Source organism: Ambystoma mexicanum, chromosome 12 (assembly GCF_040938575.1).
Source record: "Ambystoma mexicanum isolate Mex_15411 chromosome 12, UKY_AmexF1_1, whole genome shotgun sequence".
In the NCBI taxonomy this organism is placed as follows: Eukaryota; Metazoa; Chordata; class Amphibia; order Caudata; family Ambystomatidae; genus Ambystoma; species Ambystoma mexicanum.
The window spans coordinates 1,182,818,294-1,182,840,267 of record NC_090936.1 but is presented as its reverse complement, the minus strand read 5'-3'; the positions used below and the strand labels follow the sequence as shown (position 1 = coordinate 1,182,840,267).

Below are 21,974 nucleotides of genomic sequence, written 5' to 3'. Positions count from 1 at the left end.
TTCCCGGGGTGACTGCTATGATACCTTCCCGAGGCGACGGCTATGTTACCTTCCCGAGGCGACGCCTGTGTTACCTTCCCGAGGCGACGGCTGTGTTACCTTCCCGAGGCGACGCCTGTGTTACCTTCCCGAGGCAACGGCTATGTTTACCTTCACGAGGCGACGGCTGTGTTACTTTCCTGAGGCGACGGCTGTGTTACCTTCCCGAGGCGACGGCTGTGTTACCTTCACGAGGCAACGGCTGTGTTACCTTCCCGAGGCAACGGCTGTGTTACCTTCCTGAGGCAACGGCTGTGTTACCTTCCTGAGGCTATGTCTATGTTACCTTCCCGAGGCGACGGCTATGCTACCTTCCCGGGGTGACTGCTATGATACCTTCCCGAGGCGACGGCTATGTTACCTTACCAAGGCGATGGCTATGTTACCTTCCCGAGGCGATGGCTATGTTTACCTTCCCGAGGCGACGCCTGTGTTACCTTCCCAAGGCGACGCCTGTGTTACCTTCCCAAGGCGACGGCTATGTTTACCTTCACAAGGCGACGGCTGTGTTACTTTCCCGAGGCGATGGTTATGTTACCTTCCCGAGGCGATGGCTTTGTTACCTTCCCGAGGCGATGGTTATGTTACCTTCCCGAGGCGACAGCTATGTTACCTTCCCGAGGCGACGGCTATCTTACCTTCCTGAGATGACGGCGATGTAACCTTCCCCAGGCGACGGCTATCTTACCTTCCCCAGGCGACGGCTATCTTACCTTTTCGAGGAGACTGCTATGTTACGTTCCTGAGGCGACAGCTATCTTACCTTCCTGAGGCGACGGCTATGTAACCTTCCGCAGGCAACGCCTATCTTACCTTCTAGAGGTGATGACTATCTTACCCTTCCGAGGAGACGGCTATCTTACCTCCCAGAGGCGACGGCTATCTTACCTTCCCGAGGCGACGGCTATCTTACCTTCCAGAGGCGACAGCTATCTTACCTTCCAGAGGCGACGGCTATCTTACCTTCCCGAGGCGACGGCTATCTTACCTTCCCGAGGCGACGGCTATCTTACCTTCCCGAGGCAACGGCTATCTTACCTTCCCGAGGCGACGGCTATGTTACCTTCCAGAGGTGACACCTATGTTACCTTCCCGAGGCGATGGGTATGTTACCTTCCCAAGGCGATGGGTATGTTACCTTCCCGAGGCGATGGTTATGTTACCTTCCCGAGGTGATGGCTATGTTACCTTCCAGAGGCGACAGCTATGTTACCTTCCCAAGGCGATGGCTATGTTACCTTCCAGAGGCAACGGCTATGTTATCTTCCCGAGGCGACGGCTATGTAACCTTCCCGAGGTGACGGCTATGTAACCTTTCCCAGGTGACGGCTATGTAACCTTCCCCAGGTGACGGCTATGTAACCTTCCCCAGGTGACGGCTATGTAACCTTCCCCAGGCGACGGCTATGTAACCTTCCCCAGGCGACGGCTATGTAACCTTCCCCAGGCGACGGCTATGTAACCTTCTTGAGGCGATGGCTATGTTACCTTCTTGAGGCGATGGCTATGTTATCTTCCAGAGGAAAGGGCTATGTTACCTTCCCGAGGCGACAGCTATCTTACCTTCCCGAGGCGACGGCTATCTTACCTTCCCGAGGCAACGGCTATGTAACCTTCCCCAGGCGACGTCTATGTTAACTTTCCGAGGAGACTGCTATGTTACCTTCCCGAGGCTACAGCTATCTTACCTTCTTGAGGCGACGGCTATGTAACCTTCCCCAGGCGACGCCTATCTTACCTTCCAGAGGCGACGACTATCTTACCCTTCCGAGGAGACGGCTATGTTACCTTCCCGAGGCGATGGTTATGTTACCTTCCCGAGGCGACAGCTATGTTACCTTCCCGGGGCGACAGCTGTGTTACCTTCACGGGGCGACGGCTGTGTTACCTTCCCGAGGCGACGGCTATGTTACCTTCCCAAGGCGACGGCTATGTTACCTTCCCTAGGCGATGGTTATGTTACCTTCCTGAGGCAATGGCTATGTTACCTTCCTGAGGTGATGGCTATGTTACCTTCCAGAGGCAACGGCTATGTTACCTTCCAGAAGTGTCACCTATGTTACCTTCCCGAGGCGATGGGTATGTTACCTTCCCGAGGCGATGGGTATGTTACCTTCCCGAGGCGATGGTTATGTTACCTTCCCGAGGTGATGGCTATGTTACCTTCCCGAGGTGATGGCTATGTTACCTTCCCGAGGCGATGGCTATGTTACCTTCCCTAGGCGATGGCTATGTTACCTTCTTGAGGCGATGGCTATGTTATCTTCCAGAGGAAAGGGCTATGTTACCTTCCCGAGGCGACGGCTATCTTACCTTCCCGAGGCGACGGCTATGTTACCTTCCAGAGGCGACAGCTATGTTACCTTCCTGAGGCGATGGCTGTTACCTTCCTGAGGCGATGGCTGTTACCTTCCTGAGGCGATGGCTATGTTACCTTCCCTAGGCGATGGCTATGTTAACTTCCCGAGGCAATGGCTATGTTACCTTCCAGAGGTGATGGCTATGTACCCTCCAGAGGCGACGGCTATGTTACCTTCCCGAGGTGATGGCTATTTTACCTTCCAGAGCCGATGGCTATGTTACCTTCCCGAGACAATGGCTATGTTACCTTCCCGAGGTGACGGCTGTGTTACCTTCCTGAGGCAACGGCTATGTTTACCTTCCCGAGGCAACAACTATGTTACCTTCCCGAGGCGACGGCTATGTTACCTTCCCGAGGTGATGGCTATGTTTACCTTCACGAGGCGACGACTATGTTACCTTCCCGAGGCGACGGCTGTGTTACCTTCCCGAGGCTATGGCTATGTCACCTTCCCGAGGCGATGGTTATGTTACCTTCCCTAGGCGACGGCTATGTTACCTTCCCGAGGCGACGGCTGTGTTACCTTCCCGAGGTGATGGCTATGTTTACCTTCCCGAGGCGATGATTATGTTACCTTCCCAGGGCGACAGCTATGTTACCTTCCCGAGGCGACGGCTATGTTACCTTCCCGAGGCAACGGCTATGTTACCTTCCTGAGGCGATGGCTATGTTAACTTCCCGAGGCGATGGCTATGTTAACTTCCCGAGGCGATGGCTATGTTACTTTCCAGAGGTGATGGCTATGTTACCTTCCAGAGGCGACGGCTATGTTACCTTCCCGAGGCAACGGCTATGTTACCTTCCCGAGGCGACGGCTATGTAACCTTCCCTAGGCGATGGCTATGTTAACTTCCTGAGGCGATGGCTATGTTACCTTCCAGAGGTGATGGCTATGTAACCTTCCCCAGGCGACGGCTATCTTACCTTCCCCAGGCGAAGGCTATCTTACCTTTCCGAGGAGACTGCTATGTTATCTTCCCGAGGCAAGAGCTATCTTACCTTCCTGAGGCGACGGCTATATAACCTTCCCCAGGCGATGGCTATGTAACCTTCCCCAGGCGACGCCTATCTTACCTTCCAGAGGCGGCGACTATCTTACCCTTCCCGAGGTGACGGCTATGTTACCTTCCTGAGGCGACGGCTATGTTACCTTCCCGAGGTGACGGCTATGTTAGCTTCTCGAGGCGACGGCTATGTTACCTTCCTGCGGCGACGGCTATCTTGCCTTCCCGAGGTGACGGCTATGTTACCTTCCTGAGGCGACGGCTATGTTACCTTCCCGAGGTGATGGCTATGTTTACCTTCCCGAGACAACGGCTATGTTTCCTTACTGAGGCGATGGCTATGTTTACCTTCCCGAGGCGATGGCTATTTTACCTTCCCGAGTCGACGGCAATCTTACCTTCCCGAGGCGATGGCTATGTTACCTTCCCAAGGCAATGGCTATGTTACCTTCCTGAGGTGATGGCTACGTTACCTTCCAGAGGCAATGGCTATGTTACCTTCCCCAGGCGACGGCTATCTTACCTTCCCCAGGCGAAGGCTATCTTACCTTTCCGAGGAGACTGCTATGTTATCTTCCCGAGGCAAGAGCTATCTTACCTTCCTGAGGCGACGGCTATATAACCTTCCCCAGGCGATGGCTATGTAACCTTCCCCAGGCGACGCCTATCTTACCTTCCAGAGGCGGCGACTATCTTACCCTTCCGAGGAGACGGCTATCTTACCTTCCAGAGGCGACGGCTTTGTTACCTTCCCGAGGTGACGTCTATGTTACCTTCCCGAGGCGACGGCTATGTTACCTTCCAGAGGTGATGGCTATCTTACCTCCCGGGGCGATGGCTATGTAACCTTCCCCAGGCGACGGCTATCTTACCTTCCCCAGGCGAAGGCTATCTTACCTTTCCGAGGAGACGGCTATGTTAGCTTCTCGAGGCGACGGCTATGTTACCTTCCTGCGGCGACGGCTATCTTGCCTTCCCGAGGTGACGGCTATGTTACCTTCCTGAGGCGACGGCTATGTTACCTTCCCGAGGTGATGGCTATGTTTACCTTCCCGAGACAACGGCTATGTTTCCTTACTGAGGCGATGGCTATGTTTACCTTCCCGAGGCGATGGCTATTTTACCTTCCCGAGTCGACGGCAATCTTACCTTCCCGAGGCGATGGCTATGTTACCTTCCCAAGGCAATGGCTATGTTACCTTCCTGAGGTGATGGCTATCTTACCTCCCGGGGCGATGGCTATGTAAACTTCCCCAGGCGACGGCTATCTTACCTTCCCCAGGCGAAGGCTATCTTACCTTTCCGAGGAGACTGCTATGTTATCTTCCCGAGGCAAGAGCTATCTTACCTTCCTGAGGCGACGGCTATATAACCTTCCCCAGGCGATGGCTATGTAACCTTCCCCAGGCGACGCCTATCTTACCTTCCAGAGGCGGCGACTATCTTACCCTTCCGAGGAGACGGCTATCTTACCTTCCAGAGGCGACGGCTTTGTTACCTTCCCGAGGTGACGTCTATGTTACCTTCCCGAGGCGACGGCTATGTTACCTTCCAGAGGCGACGGCTATGTTACCTTCCAGAGGCGATGGCTATGTTATCTTTCAGAGGCGATGGCTATGTTACCTTCCCGAGGCGATGGCTATATTACCTTCCCGAGATGATGGCTATTTTACCTTCCCGAGGTGATGGCTATGTTACCTTCCAGAGGTGATGGCTATGTTACCTTCCAGAGGCGACGGCTATGTTACGTTCCCGAGGCGACGGCTATGTTACGTTCCCGAGGCGACGGCTATGTTACGTTCCCGAGGCGACGGCTATGTTACATTCCCGAGGCGACGGCTATGTTACATTCCCGAGGCGATGGCTATGTTACGTTCCCGAGGCAACGGCTAGGTTACCTTCCAGAGGCGACGGCTATGTTACCTTCCCAAGGCGACGGCTATGTTACCTTCCTGCGGCGACGGCTATCTTACCTTCCCGAGGTGACGGCCATCTTACCTTCCAGAGGTGACGGCTATGTTAAGTTCCGGAGGCGACAGCTATGTTTACCTTCCCGAGACAAAGGCTATGTTTCCTTACTGAGGCAATGGCTATGTTACCTTCCCGAGTCGATGGCTATGTTACCTTCCCAAGGCGACAGCTATGTTACCTTCCCGAGGTGACAGCTATGTCACCTTCTCGAGGCGACGGCTATCTTACCTTCCCGAGGTGACGGCTATGTTACATTCCTAAGGGGACGGCTATGTTACCTTCTCGAGGTGATTCTATGTTTACCTTCCCGAGACAATGGCTATGTTTCCTTACTGAGGCGACGGCTGTGTTACCTTCCCGAGGTGATGGCTATGTTATGTTATCAAAGGCTCCGCATGGTCTCCAGCCGCTCTGCTGGATCAGAAAGAGAGGTGGTAAATGCATGCTAGCTTTGCCGTTGCATTAATATGTGCAGACATGACATACCCTGAGCTCTGCATGTGGGGCGGTTTCTAGGTATTCTGTGTTCAGGGCATTGAGGGATTTGCGATTGAAGGGCAGCCTCGGGTGCCTGTGGAGCTGGCATGCATTAGCGCAGGGTGTGGTATGTAAATTGGCTGAAGAGGTGTAACGTTCTGATGTTTGATGTCTGTTCGGGAACGGGGGGATGGTCGGTTGCCATGTATGGGAGGCGTAGTTGGTATGCGTATTGTGTGTTGAAATGTAGAAAGTGAGCGTGTTAGTGCAAGGAGCTTTTCATTAGGTCACCTTGATCTTATTACGAGCGGAACCATCTGAAGATGCATTCCTGCTCACCACTCTTCTTCATCTACCCATCTCCAGATGCATTCCTGCTCACCACTCTTCCTCATCTGTCCATCTCCAGATGCATTCCTGCTCACCACTCTTCCTCATCTGCCCATCTCCAGATGCATCCCTGATCACCACTCTTCTTCATCTACCCATCTCCAGATGCATTCCTGCTCACCACTCTTCCTCATCTACCCATCTCCAGGTGCATTCCTGCTCACCACTCTTCTTCATCTACCCATCTGAAGATGCCTTCCCGCTCACCACTCTTCTTCATCTACCCATCTCCAGATGCATTCCTGCTCACCACTCTTCTTCATCTACCCATCTAAAGATGCATTCCTGCTCACCACTCTTCCTCATCTACCCATCTCCAGGTGCATTCCTGCTCACCACTCTTCTTCATCTACCCATCTCCAGATGCATTCCTGCTCACCACTCTTCTTCATCTACCCATCTGAAGATGCATTCCTGCTCACCACTCTTCCTCATCTGCCCATCTCCAGATGCATTCCTGCTCACCACTCTTCTTCATCTGCCCATCTCCAGATGCATTCCCGCTCACCACTCTTCCTCATCTGCCCATCTCCAGATGCATTCCTGCTCACCACTCTTCCTCATCTACCCATCTCCAGGTGCATTCCTGCTCACCACTCTTCTTCATCTACCATCTCCAGATGCATTCCTGCTCACCACTCTTCTTCATCTACCCATCTCCAGATGCATTCCTGCTCACCACTCTTCTTCATCTACCCATCTCCAGATGCATTCCTGCTCACCACTCTTCTGCGTCTACTTCTTACCATTCTTAGACCTCTCGCTAGCTCGCACCATCCAGATGTCTTTTACACACAGACTCCTCATCTTCTAAATAACAAGCTAATCCAGAGAATGTACTCACTTGTGTGGGCCTCCCTGTCCCCCTAGTATTTGCACGCTGGGTCCTGATTCGGGAAAAGTCTTGCCAGCAGATATAAACCCTTCAGCCTTCCCACTCTACACAGGCACCTGATGCTCTATGGACTGTTACGATTTTCACGTGGTTTTAAAGAGGATAAAATATTGACAAATGCCAGGTCTCACATTTATTTATTTATTTATTGGTTATTTGTAATACTCACTATACAGCAAAAATTGTGTTTCGAGGCGCATCAAGACAAGGTTGGGGGGATAGGGAAGAGGGAAAAAGGTACAAAATGAAAGCAAAACATTCTTAAAAGATCTTGAAACATTCGGAAAGTTCTAAAGCATGAAGTCAAGGTGGGGGGGGGGAGGAAGAAAGACAAACAAAAACATTCCGACGAGGTCGTGAGACGTTTTGGAATGTGCAAGTGTTGAACATGAAAGGGAGGAGAGGGGGAGCAAGAGGGTAAGAGGAGGGAGGGACAATTGTTGGGTAAAACTGGCCTTTCTCATTCAGCTGCTTCTTAGGTCTGCATATATAAACACTGGTATTTTTAACAAAACAGGCTGACACCTAGGTAATTTCAGTGAAAATCTCTGATTTAATAAGTCATTAAGTTAATCCATCCTTATGTGTTTCGTGCATGCTGTGCACTTCATCAGGACATGATAATAAATTGATTGATATCATTGATTTATAACATAAATTGATATCATACATTCATTTCATAAATGGATTTAAGCAGTGTCTTATAGAAGGAACATCTTTTATTGACAGCCATTGTGTTAACTCTTAATAGCCCTAGCTACATTCAGTATTATGACTATTCTTTCCGCACCAGACAGTGATGCCAGGGTAACGCTACACTGGATCCGCCAAATCGTACTACTCAAGCAGCACTAATTGTTCAGTCGTCTGTCTATAGATATGTATAATTTAAGTTTATCTATGGAGTCAGCCAAAGCTAAGCAAGCTCTACCCAACTGATCCGTTGCCTCCACTTTATGAAGGCTTCCTTCATATAATTGGATGTTTATTTCAGAAATTAATTCCAATAAACTAGCACATATTAACCAGTGTGCAAACATAACGTATTGAAGTAGTTACAGTCACAACATATTAATATAATTAAAATACAAAATACCTGGACAACGATAAAGAATGTATACATCAATTGTAAGTCGCCTTAGCGAAAATAATCAGATATCGAATAGATTTTAAAAAGCGTCCCTTCATCAGAGGGTCTATATTCTGGATGCAACATCAGGGCAAATCTATTTCTGAAATTGTAATCTTCTAGACGAGGCCCTTATTAAAAAAACAGAAACAGCAGACCACCTGAGCCCACTCCACGAGGATTTACTCAAATCGAGAGATCTTGACAATGTGGGTAGTTCCATGATGCGTAAGCAGGACCAGCCAAAAGGGTCCAATGTCAAAATGAAAAGGACACCAAGATAAAAAAAAAGATATTTATCTTCTATGTAATAATGACACATAGGGCAAGACTTAGTATTTGTCAGACTCCCAGAGTAAGTACAGTTCATCAGGGGGAGCAGTCATGAATGTAATGGCAGAAGCAAGCTTCCCGTAGACTTAGAGGCTATCCGGTTATCACAAGGATCGTGCCCTAAGAGAAGTTTGACTGGGAGATATTTCTTTGCCAAGTGTTTATCTCTGGCCTTAATCGTAAGGTCCAACACATCCCAGTCTCAGAAAGCACTCTTGACTGGGTTCCATGTTGAGTGAACGCTTAAGTCTGGGCTTCTCCTTAAATGGCCCAGGTGGATTTTTAGGAAAACGCTCTTCACTTGAGCAAACGGGGGCCGTGGCTTCACCGTGTTCCATCCAAACGACCCTGAATTCACCTAATCACAGCCTTAACCACAATGCAAGCAATACTGGATTTAATTGGCCAGCATATTCAAGCCCTGTCTGTCCTATCTCCATCTTCACTGGGATATTCAGTGTTCCATCACATAGGGTCAACAGGCTCTTAAAGAAATTGTTCTCGACACCTATTACTTTACCAATCTGAGAATATCCTCATAATGGACAGTGGATTGGGCTTGCACTCTGTATATTTCAATGGTCTGTGCCACTGCTCTTCCCCCCAAACCCTTTTGATAAAATTTGGGTAGCGCCTAGGGATCTTTTCATAATGAGGTCACTGTTTTGCAGCGGAGGTTGCCAATTCTCTTTGTTAGTGAAGCCCACACCCGAGTGATCAAAATGTTCAATCTTCTCGGTCCTATCGCGATAGAGGTCTAATTGAATAGGGGTTAAGGTCTTTTGATAAGACGGACTCATTTTAGTCTTTGAAACCAGTGGCAGCTGGTGACTTTGAAAGCTGGTGGGGCGTAAATTTCCCAGGGCGAATTTAGTAGCGAGCCCACCCCCCAAGGAGGGTGCGGGGGGGTTGTCCCCCCGCAACATTTTTGGAAAAATGCCCTACAAAATGTGCAATTTACTTTCCAAAAAAACCACCGAAATATGAAAAAAGCATTCGGTTTTACATAATAATGGTGGTACACTATTATTACGTGTGTAAGTGTGATGGAAAATCTAAAACGGCACATTGGAGATTCTATTAGTTCAATGACGCCTCCCAGCTGTATATTTGTGACATTCTTTCCTCTCAACAGAAAATGGTAAATGCAGGATAGATATTGCTGAGGGAGATTTAAATGCGCAATGCATGAATTTGAGGTTATGAACGCTGATGTCATGCAGGTAAGTGAAGTCTGTGGTGTGGGGGAATCCAGTGTGAAGGCTCCATTTGGTGGATGGAGTTTGTTAATGACCTTGATTTATTTGGAATAAACAGGTGTGGAGAAGGAGATATCCCTGTGGCACCAACATGGAGGCGCGATAGTGCACTGTCAACAATTGATTTGATTACTTTGATTATTAAGAATCTGGCATTTAACCCTTATACTGATGACGCAGTTATGATGAATTTAGCAATATGTTGCGATAAAGTGGGGGCAGTGGTGACCAACTTGGTACAAACAGGGTTGGTGGCTGGACTGACGTAAGCTTGAGTGCCATCAACAGGTATATGCCAACCTTAAAGAACAAAGACTTCCGGATAGCTTGGTGCACAGGGTATCAAACTTTACCACTTTTTTTTACTGACCAACAATGACTTCAGGGACTCTGACTCCTTCAGCTGAAGGATATTTGTGAATAGATCAGCCTGTACAGCACCACACAATGTGCTTTGAATACAGCACACATTTGATCTATGTCAAGGGTCCCTACATTTTTAAGTTCAAATATATCTTTTGTGGCATTCTCAAACGACATTGAGGTAGTGGTATAGGGACCAGAGAGGATGGCTAGAGTGTAACTAGGGTTTCTACCCTGCGTTTCATGATAATAGAATGCATTAAAAACAAGTTCCGTTTTTTTTAAAAATCAACTGCTGTCTCAAAGAAGAATAAACCACACCAGTTATCTGTTTCTCCAGCCATACAAACACAAAGGCTTTCCACCGGTTTCCAGCCAATCATTGAATTGGAAGGATAGCTCAGTTGCAAGGTGCTTGCCTTGGAAGCAAGATGACACAGAGCAACACAGGTTCGATCCCTGGGTCTGCACTTACAAACCTCTGGGTATTAAACACATTATAAATAAGCAATTACAATTACACGGAAAAGAGCTTCCGCAAGACAATTTTTCCCGGAGCCCAGCTCCAGCATGTTTCAGTCCAATTCCTTCCCTGGCCCCCTCGGAACATATCAGTTGCTGCCAGGAGCTAGCTAAGCCCCACAGCACGTGCCTCTTTGGACATCCAACTGTATGTTTTGTGAGGGAGGAGGGGGGGGGGTGGGGGGGTTAGGGAGATTTTACTGGTTAAATAAAAATACCTACGTGAACTGATGGTTACCAAAAACCTGTTACAGTAGTCATCATTTGCAAAGCACAACATTTGTCAATGTCCTGTCTTCCCAGCATAAGTTTGTTTTAATGCGGGTGAGTTCCAAGTTTCAAGTGGAGCATTCTCCGTAGAAGTAAATGAGATGTAAACAAAATACAGCAGAAACCCCTTTGCAACTTTGTATTTGTATTTGTATTTATTTTATTTGTATAGCGCAGACCAGGCCCGGAGGCTACCGGGTGCATTCCTTAAGGCAATGGTTACATAAGTTGCATACAGTGATAATATATCAAACAATAAATATGGCATAGAAATAGACATAGGTAGGTAGTACAACGATACATGGATTGTCAAGTAGTACTTCCTTACATAGGTTATTGCAACACGTTTTAAGAATGTAGCTTAGGCATTGGAGGAGGCGAGCCAACATTTGGCTCTATGTTTGAAAAGGTTGAGGGAGGGGAGGTTTCTGATAGTCAAGGGGACAGCATTCCACAGTTTGGCTGCCAGGACTGGGAAGCTAGAACCACCAGCTGTTTGGAGCTTGTATCTAGGTATCAGTAGGCTCTGGTTCAGGGTAGATCTAAGTGAGCGAACTGGAGTGTACAGCGTGAATCGTGAGGAGAGATAAGTGGGGGCCAGATTGTTCATGCATTTGTAGGTAAGGGCAAGCGATTTTAGTGAGATCCTTTGGGTGACTGACAACCAATGAAGGTTCTTCCTGGTATCCGAAATGTGTGCAGATCTGGGGATATTGAGGGCTGCCCTGATGGCGTTATTTTGTATGATTTTGAGCTTGTCTAGGTTACCCTGATTAGTGCCCTGGTACAATGCATTGCAATAGTCAAGTTTAGACATGACCAGGGTCCTAGCAAGGGTAGTACAGTTGTGCGAGGAGAGGAAAGGGCGACATGCTGTGATCAGCTTGCCCTCAACCTCCTTTCCCTTTCTTTAGTGGCTTTGACCCACTCCGACCCTGTCTGCCTCCTAATCTCTGAATGTCCCTGCACTGCAATTTATTGGGCTTTTTTACGGCCAATATGGGGGAGGAGAGGTAAGGACTGTAAACGAAATAACACACGTTGCACTAAAAAGAACTGCACAGGATTGGTCACTTGGTGGCACGGAGTAGGTTTTTAATAATTGGCCGAAGCATTCTATTGACAGAGTTTTTTCTCAACACTTGTATTGTCACCTTTTTGTTTCGGAAAATGAAATTTGTTTCTGGTTGGGCAGTGTTAAATTTAAAGAGGCCATAAACTGTGTTGTCGACCTCTGTTGTGTGGTGGTAATGGTTAAATGAACCGTTGCAGTTTATGGGGTAATTGCGCATTTTGGCACAAGATAAAGGACTGGCTTCAAATGGAAAAATGCCTGTTTTACTCTTGAGGTTGGTCAACAAGTTCTGGAAGCGGCACTAAACAAAAGAAGCCACCGTGCAGGCCGCGTTTCGATGTGCTTGCTGTTGCGAAGGAATGTTATTTCCAGTGAGCCGCGGCCCGCGACCACTCCCGCATCATGCTAATTGCACTAGTGCCTGGCCACCAGCCGGGCCGGGCCTCGCCCTCTCCCTGCCAGGGGGCAGCCCGCTACCACCAAGGCCCCGGCCCCAAGTTGACAGCAGTCAGCTCAGCAACACTGAAAGACCTACACGTCGTTCAGTGCTGACTGGGGCCGTGGGTGGACCACATAGTTTAGGCCTGGGGAGTGTAAGTGTAACACAGAGTTACACTCCCCGGGCCCAACTACAGAAAAGAAACAACATCTGGGGGTAGTTACCGTTAAGCAAGCTCATGGTGGACCAGGCCCGTCTCTGCTGGGCTGGTGGTGGTAGACTCTGGAAAGCAGCAGCTCACAGAGTCAGCAGTCGCGTCGTGACTCTCCTCAAACTCCTCAAAGAAAGAGACGTGAGAAGGCGGCGCAGGCGCACGCACACACCCTGCGCCGCCAGTAATCTGCATAGATACAGTAATGTCATTGGCTGTTTGCCAGCCAATGCAAGGGTTGTCATTGGCTGGCAAACAGCCAATAACATCACTGTATCCATGGCAGGGGAGGGAATTTCCTTTCCTAAGTGCGCTGTTTGCGCACATTTTATGCTGGCGGGGCCACCCCTGAAGCGCCCGCCAGGCTTCTAATTAAAAGGGCTACGTAGAGTGCGTGGAGCTCGGAGCTCCACGCACTCTACTATTGAAAAAATAATACTAAATTCGGATGCGCCGCGCTGTGCAAGCCGGGCCCGGCCTGATACACTATTGTTACCTTGCCACAGCGCCCCTGCGCTGTTGGCAAAGGAAATGCAGCATCTTCTCAGCTGAAAGAGATTCAATCAGAGAAGTTCTCTGATTGAATCTCTTTTAGCTTCTCTCTTTCTTTTCTGGGGGGGCGGCGCCCGGCCGCCCTATGATAGCAGCCGCCACTGTTTGAAAAATTAATCGCAAGGTCATTAAAGTTACACAGTCTGACAATTCTGTTAAAAGCTTCCTTCAAGCCCACCAGAGAGGTAGAGATATGCACAGCATTATCAGCAAACAATAATATACCCACTTTGCAGCACTGATACTGTGTGCTTAAACTAGTGAAGCTAACAAAACAATGTCATTTATACATAAAGAAAACAATATGGGGGGGGCAGTGTACCCCTGTTGCGCTCCTTCATTTACCTAAAAGTGCATAGTCCTTTCGCCCCCTTTAGCCCCACCAACTATTGCTTATTGCCCAAGTTAATAGGTTTAATTGTGTTCAACAGCTGGGGATGTACACCTCGGCTTGTAAGTGTTTCCCAAATGATGTTACATAGTTGAAAGCACCTTTAAATTGAGAAATATTGATTATAGTGGTATATTTTTGTGAACAACATATTTCTGTATCATCAAAGAGAATCTGGAGGCCTGCTTGGTTGTTCCCAACCCTTTACGGAAACCCGCCTGCAGATGCCTCAATATATTCTTCTCGACAACTCATTGGTTTAATCTAACCTCCGGAATCTCACCATAAACCTTACCAAGGCCATCAAGCATGAAGATTGGACAATAATTGGTTGGATTATTACGGTTCTCATTATTAAAAATGTGGGCATCTTCTGCAATTGGCCAGAATCTAGCGAGATTGTTGTCTACACTGATGGAATTAAACCATTTTGTAAGTAGAGGGATCCGCATTAAAGGGTTAGATTTAAATAAATCTATCGGTAGATTGTCAAGACCCAGATCTTGCCAGCTTTTTTGGTGGGAAACTGCATACCCCATCTTGGTTGTTGAGAGGCTCTTCCACCTCGACCGGCTTGCTACCAAGCAAGGGCGCCATAGTGAGCACCCTACTACTAGGATGGTTATAGAAGGCCTCAAAATGCTCAAACCAGAAATGTTTAGGAAGTAGCATTGAAGAGGTCAGTGATGCATTAACACCCCCAAAAGATTACGTTCTCTTACCTCTGCCTAAAGCTGATCCCATCTCAATGCCAGAGCGGCCCTTTTATTTCATTGTATTAATGCTTTGTAATCTAATCTAAACTGTTTTCTACAATAACCTTATCTGCCCTCCTACCCTTTAACGCCAAGAGGAGATCCCGTTCAGCTCTTCTGCGGTCCCCATTGCCCATGAGTGGGTACGTCTCTGTCGTTTCTTCAGGACAATACAAGGACGAGGGACAAAATACATCATCGATTCCACTTTCATAAAACACCAGGCTTTCCGTATAACACCTACCTTCTTCGGCCAAGTACTGAAGCAACTATGGGAAATGTTGCATTGTAAATCAGAGGTGACAGAAGCGTAAAGTCACTCTGATTCCATTTGAGGTTGCACACATCAATACTACTTTGTATGCTTGAAGCCACTGCCTGACAACATACACCCACAAACCTAGACATATGCACATTCAAAGTTAATAACAATGGATCATGAAAGCTTTCTGCACGCTGATGAACTCGCAGTTCTCTCGCCATTGTCCAATTTGATATGTCCAATCGGATGAAGTCTATACGGCTTGTGAGGTTACCAGCTCTAAAAGCTGGATTGGCAGGTTCAACGACAAGCTCAGCCATTACAGGCCCTCAAACCTGACCGGCAAAGATGGGTCCCTAATTATAAAGCATTACCATATTGGGTCTTCAAAGGGATGCCCCAAGCTTTGTCTACATACACCGTCGAGTTACTCACTCTATATCCCCCCACATTGAAGTAATTTTGTTGAAGTAAATTACCATGTTGTAATTGTAAAAGTAATTTACTTTGGCAAAACAAAGCGATACCCTCCAAACAATGCATCGCGATTGCAGAAGATGGGCACTGATGAGGACGAAAATAAGCATTGAGGAAAATTATAGCGGAGTATTGTGGTGAGTATACATTTGTTTGGTTTCCCTTCTTGGATAATCTAGACAAATTCAATTAGGACCTAGTCCTCTACGATTATGTAAAGCCCATGAAAGCTTGGTCTGCGATCTACAAAACCACACAAACAAATAAACTCTTGAAAAGAAACAGAAAGAGGATGATGCTTATAGCGGCGGTACTAGGCTGCGCATGGTATCAGTGGCGTGCTGTGTTTGCATATTCCATCCCTGGGATGCAGTGCTCTTTTTCGCCACTAGGAAGAGCTTTGGATGACATAGTACAAAAAGGGACATAACCAGAAATACATACAATAAATAGCGAACTCACTTCCTGAAAGTGTAGCATACCTGTATCCTTTGAACATCTCAAGAGCAGGTTTATTGAGTATATCGAGAGAACTGTCACGGATATCAAGAGAATGCTGAAAAAAAGCAAAGAGGAAAATTCAATATACACTCCTAAAATTAGAAGCAAAAAAACATTGCAATCCATTCTTGGTTAATGACAAAAGCTCCCAAATTATCTCTTTGGTGCAGTGCCAAAGGTCACCCTTTCTTAGTACAACCCAACCAAAGAACTTACATCATCTTGAATAGAATTCCAATCTAGTCTACGCAACGTAATGTCAATCCAGTTTCACTTAAACTACTAACATGGTATAACATTTGCGGGAGTAGGCTGTTACGAAGTGACCTCCTGGTACATATGGAAAACAAAAAGAGAGTGCCCTGCCAGGACATTTCTTTTTTCTGAACAAAATTAGCAGAAACAAATTCTATACGTTTTGTTGTCATGCAAGGTGGAGGTCGGTGCATTTAATGCCAACCTATTCTGGTGTACCCCAATAAATGAGAGGTGCAGACTGCCTCCAGGACCTTACCATTATATTCAGTTAAGATCATGAATAACTCATTCAATTGTATTTTGAAAACCTGTAATGTTCAGGTATTCAGTTTTATTTTATAAAAAGTAAAAACTAAATCATATCTAGCCATCAGTACCGTAATCATCGAAAAATTGCAAATTCAAAGATAAATTTGTAATGAGAAATTGGTCATGGAGACATTCATAAAAACACACAATGTTTATAATAGGTCATGATTGGCTCTTTGTGCTAGAATTGCACAAAGAAAAAGAAAAGGAAAAGGACAGAAAGAATAAGATGACAAACAGCTGCTGATCCCAACTAGAAGGTCAAAGTCTGAATATCACGGTCCTTGTTCTTGGGTTGGTATCAACAAATCCTAATCATGAGCCAGGGGTCTACACAAAACTATAGTTACATATACAAATAACTACAGGGACTCTTTCTTGTGTTCCAATTGCGTTTTCCCAGGGGCATTTACGTTTCGGCGGCAGAAAGAGTCTGTATGCCACCTTCCTCAGGACCAAACAGAGTACCGCGACCCCGAGGACCAAATAATATAAAGAAAGAGTATAAGAGATCAATCTCAAAAATCTCACAATAGGAGTACGCTGTTACCCTCATGGGGCAACACTGGACAGGGTGGGTGTGTCGGAAGAACTTCACCCCCAAAGCCAGAGTGTGTAATGGGTGTGCCACCAAAGATGCACTTATGAAGTATAAGAGAGAAGACGATAGAGAGACAGCATCACCTAAAAGAAAGTTTGCTAAAATACAAAAAATAAATAAAACGGTCATTGACACCACATAGTAGGCAAGCGGGCGGGTATTCCCACTGGCAGTTCTCACCTTGAGTGAGGCGGAGCAATGGAAGACTGGGTTTGTCTGTGCCTGTTGTCTTCCAATGGATAGGCAAATCCAGGCAACGTGGCAGGTGCTTATTTCTAACGAACAGCCCATTCTGGCTGCCAAGCGTGCAGTCTGATTCTACTGCGGGGAGCTAATGGAGGACAGATGGAGTGCACCAACACATCGATGAGTTACTGGTTGAATAAAAGGAGAGACACAAGAAGGTGACCTGTGGTGAACAGATTAGACTGCATGGTCTACAGTGCGGTTGTAGTCACGGTGGTGAGAACAGGCACGGAATACTTACAAACGCCTGCAAACAATAGTCATGCTCGATAGGGTCAGTGTTCAAGGTGAACTGAAAAGTGGTAGTCGTCAGAGCGGTCTGCACATGTCTGTGGTGTGACCAGGGCAGAAAATGGTCCAAAAAATGAATCTGCAAGATGTGAGAGACGGCACAGCCGATCCGTTTGAATGCCCGATCCTGATTGCATTTTGGCATGAGAGTAGAACGGGAGGCTGAGCAGGTCGAGCAGGGGTTGAACTCAGAATACTGTGACTGCTTGCTACTGGTAGCCGCGTCTCAGTGTGTACTGTTGTTGTACGTTTTTAGAAGAATGAAGAAAGTGTGGCCGTGATTCGACAATAAAATTAAAGACGGATCGTAATGTGCATGCTAGAACGAGAGCTGCATGGCCCGTGTGGTGGAAAAGAGGTGGCCATCTTGGGGAGGTGCATGCAGTGCACATACTGGTCTAAATGATGCCCAAGTGATAGAAATTGGTGGGGTTTTCAAATAAAGAAGGAAAATAGAGACGGGTCCAGAAAAGTCAATTGTAGCCTCTGGGGTGAATCAGAATGGGATGAATGGGAACAGAATCTTGAGGAAGAGACCCGGGATTTCATGTGTTGGTAATGCAGACCCATATGTGTTGGCTAGACTGAGTTGCCGCCTAGGCCTATATGTGAAGTTTGAACACCACAGCGCCAGTGCGGTCAAGGAGATGACATCTTGCAGAAGGCGTCCCTGATAAGATGGAGTGCTAGAGACGGATGAATAAAAAGCCACCAATTGGCTGTCCAGTAGTAGTTGGGTATTTCTTCATTGAGGCCTTCCTCTAAGCTATTGAGGCGGTGAATCCATCTAGCCTCCTTGTAAAGTAGTATTCTTTGTGGTTTATTTACATGCTTAACAATGTCAAGTACCCACCAGAGTAGGTCCTCCGCCGAATGTTGATATCCGAGGAAATGAGAGACCAGTGGGGCAGTGATGTTTTTACACCTTATTCTCGATTGGTGTTCACTAATCCTGGTGTGTATTGCTCTGGTGGTTTGACCTACATACCGTAGGCCACACAGGCATTGGATGCAGTACACCACGTTTGTTGTTTTACAGTTGGATAGGAATTTGAGCTCCCAAGTTCTTTCCTTGCTTTTGAAACTTTGGTTCTTTTTGGTAAATGTACATGCCTTGCAGGCACCACATGGGAAGTGGCCTGTCATGGGCCTCAATGTCCAGGTGGAGCAGGTTGCTCTCTCCTGTTTGGGTATAGAGTCAACTTGTCCCTTAGGTTGGGGGATCTCTTGAAGGCGAAAAAGGGGTAGTTGTTTCTCTGCAAGACAAAATCTTACCATTGGCCAGTATTTTTTATTTATTTTTTAATGTTGAATTAATTGATATTATACATAGTGACACATGTTAGTCTCGTATCCTTCCTTTCCCTGGTTTTGGGTACCATCAGATTTTCTTGGAGTAAATCAAGCTCTTCTGAAAGAGTGAGAAACCAATTTCTTAGGGTAACCCCTTCTCTTCAGATCACTGCCTACGATTTTTGCATGTTTGTAGTAATCCTCCAATGAGGTACAGTTTCTACATAATCGAAGAAACTGGCCAACTGATAGGTTATGTTTAAGGTCCCTGGGGTGACAACTCGAGAAATGAAGGGTGGCGTTCCTGTCTGTGGCTTTCTTGTGCAATGGCCAACTCAATTATGCTAATCCTGCTTTCATTACAAGGTCTAAAAAGTTTATCATATATCTGTCAAATTCCATGGTAAATTAATAGTGGGATAGCAACCATTAAACCAGTGTAGGAAATTGTGTAGGGACTCTTCTGACGCAGTCCAGGTACAAATTATGTTGTCGGTGTACCTGAACCAGTTGGTAATTTGTAATTTAAAAGGGTTTTTGTCCAAAAGTATGAATTCCTCTTCAAAGGCTGCCATGAATAAAATGGCTAAACTGGGTGTGAAGCCTGCTCCCATCGCTGTTCCACGTATTTGTAAATAAAACTGGTTAGCATATTGGAAACAGTTTTTCTTGAGGGTGATGCTCATAAGGTTTAGGATGGATTCACATGGAAGACTATGTTGAGTGTGTGCCAACAATTTTCTAATAGTTTCATCTGCCTTGTCTTGTGGAATATTTGTATATGAGGATTTTATATCCATAGCAACCAGGAGTTTGTGTTACTATCTTTGAATTGCAGACCCTCAAAGATTGTAATGGTCCCCATGGTGTCCTTGATGTATGTCGGTGTGGCTTTACTGAGTGGTTGTAGAAAAAGATCAATACATTTACGCAGTGATTCCAAGATTGAGCCACAGCCTGACACTATGGCATGGCCTGGTGGTTTGGTGGCATCTTTATGCATTTTGGGGAGGGCATAGAAGGTAGGAATTCCTTGTTCTGTGTAATTCAGATACTCAAATTCTTTTTTGGTAATCCACCCCCTATCCACTCCAAATTGGGTGGCTTCCAGGATTTCTTGTTTAATTTCAGGCGAGGGGTCTCATCTGAGAGTGCAGTAACCTTCATCATCATTAAGTAGTTCAAGAACCATATCGTTGTATTGGGCATTATTGAAAGCAACTATCCCCCCCACCTGTATCCGCTGGTTTGATGGTTAATCTGCTGTCTGTGGATAATGTATGTAGTGCTGCCTCCTCTGTATAGGATAAATGATGTCTGACATTCTTTTTTATGAGTGCTCAGTAATTTGAGTTCCCCTGTGACACATTTTTCAAAAAAGGATAAGCTCCTTCAGGGTTTCATTGTCCGAAGGTGTAAAACATGAAGGGATAAGTAACCCAGTGTCATCTAGTTCTTCACAGGGGTCATGATCTTTGAAGAAGCATTGTAGTCTCAGTTTCCTGATAACATGTTTTATCTCAAGCTCCTGGTACAGATGACAATGGATGTTCTAATAGGTGATGTGACTCTTCACTAAGTTACTAGTTACAAGTAGTTAGCCACAGGTACTTAGGGGACCCAGGAAGGACACATACATAAGGAGACGTTCCCCTCTCAATAGTCCAGGCCCACTTCAACCGACACTCCTGGAACACACTGCACACAACTTAACATAAAAACAGAACAGGTATATTTGTACAGCGCATGCTCACCCCCACGGGGGCATCTTGGCACTATTGACAGATAACAGATGTTTAGTGTTACCTTTCTGGTACTCAATGTGCGATTTGCACAACATTCTCTCAGTACACAGCATCCAGGCATTCATAAAACTGCAAGCTCAAATGGCAACAGGAGGGAAGGCACATCCAAGACACAACATAGGCGCCCTCTGCTTGCCTGTTTCTGCTGACCGGTTTTCTGTGCGCGGTCAAAAAGATGTTTTAAATCTGGAAATGGAACCCAGATATTACTTCCGAACCCCAGGCTTCCACTACTCGTAGAGTGCTGATACATTGGGGCCAATTCACAAAGCCTTTTTTTCATGCAAACTAAGGGATACAGAGGAGCATCACTTAAATTGTGTGAAAGAAACAAATGTGCGATTCAGAAAGGCGGCTGATAGCCACCCCCTGTGACGCGCACATTCGGACCCTCTTTCTGATGAATTCAGGAGCTGGAGGGGGCGTTTGCATGTGCAGGAAACTGCTTCCCCCATACACAAACGCAATACAAATTTCAGCGTGAGAAAAAGCTATGCATTCCCTGTGCCCGTTTCCTGCAGGTGCTAGGGGATGTGCAATGCACAGAAGGATACGGTCTGACACGTTTGTGCATTTATTAAAAGCAGGGCAGCAGGGTCATGTATCATTGCTGTCCTCCTTGCATTTCTACCCAGCAAACAGGGATGGAAATGCCCCCCCCCGCCCCCTTTATTTGATCATTTACTGAAGCCCCATTGGTATCCAGTGATTCCCTCGAATATAAAGCCTCGAAAAAAAAGGAATCAAAAATGCATTTTTTTTAGTAGGTAAAATTTTTAAAAAAAATTAAAATGGGGTTTAAGCTGTAAAGAAACAAGGGTTGCCCACCCCCCATTAAAAAATGGAGAAAAAAATACATTTTTTCCATGCATTTCTTTTCGAGGCTTTTGCATTTGATGCTTTGGATGTCGAGCCTATCACTAGGAACCATGCCCCATGCTACACAACCCCATCACAGTGAAATGTGCTCCCAGCAGCCAATGGGAAACTGGCGTTTCCTATGCTGTGTAACCAAAGCATGTGTGCTGAAGAGTGATGCGTTCAAGGGGGCCAGGCAGAGCATCATTGACGCCGGTTCACGGTGCTGAGCAAGGCATGCACAGGTCACCTCCTTCCTTGCATTAATAGTTTTGATTGTCGTAAAAGTAAAAATTTAAATTCCAGATTTTATATAGCATGAACAAAATAGACGACTACAAATTTTAAGTATTGTTTCACAGTGTAAAGTGGGGAGCAATCAGGCGTAGTATGAGATGTAATGTCCCGTCAGACCGCTACAGAACACAAAGTGCATGTTTAACCTGGGCAGATTTCATAGGGGATCCACCATTTCGGAAATGTAGAGTCTTCTTAAAAGTTTGGCGGTATTCGCTTTTCTTATATGACCAAACGAGATTAATGTTACCACATGTGGTAACGGTAGTTCAGTGCACAATTTAGGGGTGTTGTCATTGTGGATAAAAGGAATTACCACGTGCAGCAATTCCACCTGGT

The 21,974-nt window shown here is 46.5% G+C and overlaps 1 protein-coding gene across 5 annotated transcripts in view; it reads right to left on the bottom strand.

Annotated features, from left to right (window-relative positions):
- The window catches only part of SLC38A1 (solute carrier family 38 member 1), a 697,300-nt gene that overhangs the window by 267,134 nt on the left and 408,192 nt on the right, over positions 1 to 21,974 (bottom strand). For all 5 annotated transcript variants that reach the window (XM_069629833.1, XM_069629835.1, XM_069629832.1 and 2 more), the window contains one exon: positions 15,659 to 15,732. In XM_069629833.1, the coding sequence (XP_069485934.1) occupies positions 15,659 to 15,732 (74 nt within the window). The remainder of the gene's footprint in view (positions 1 to 15,658; positions 15,733 to 21,974) is intronic.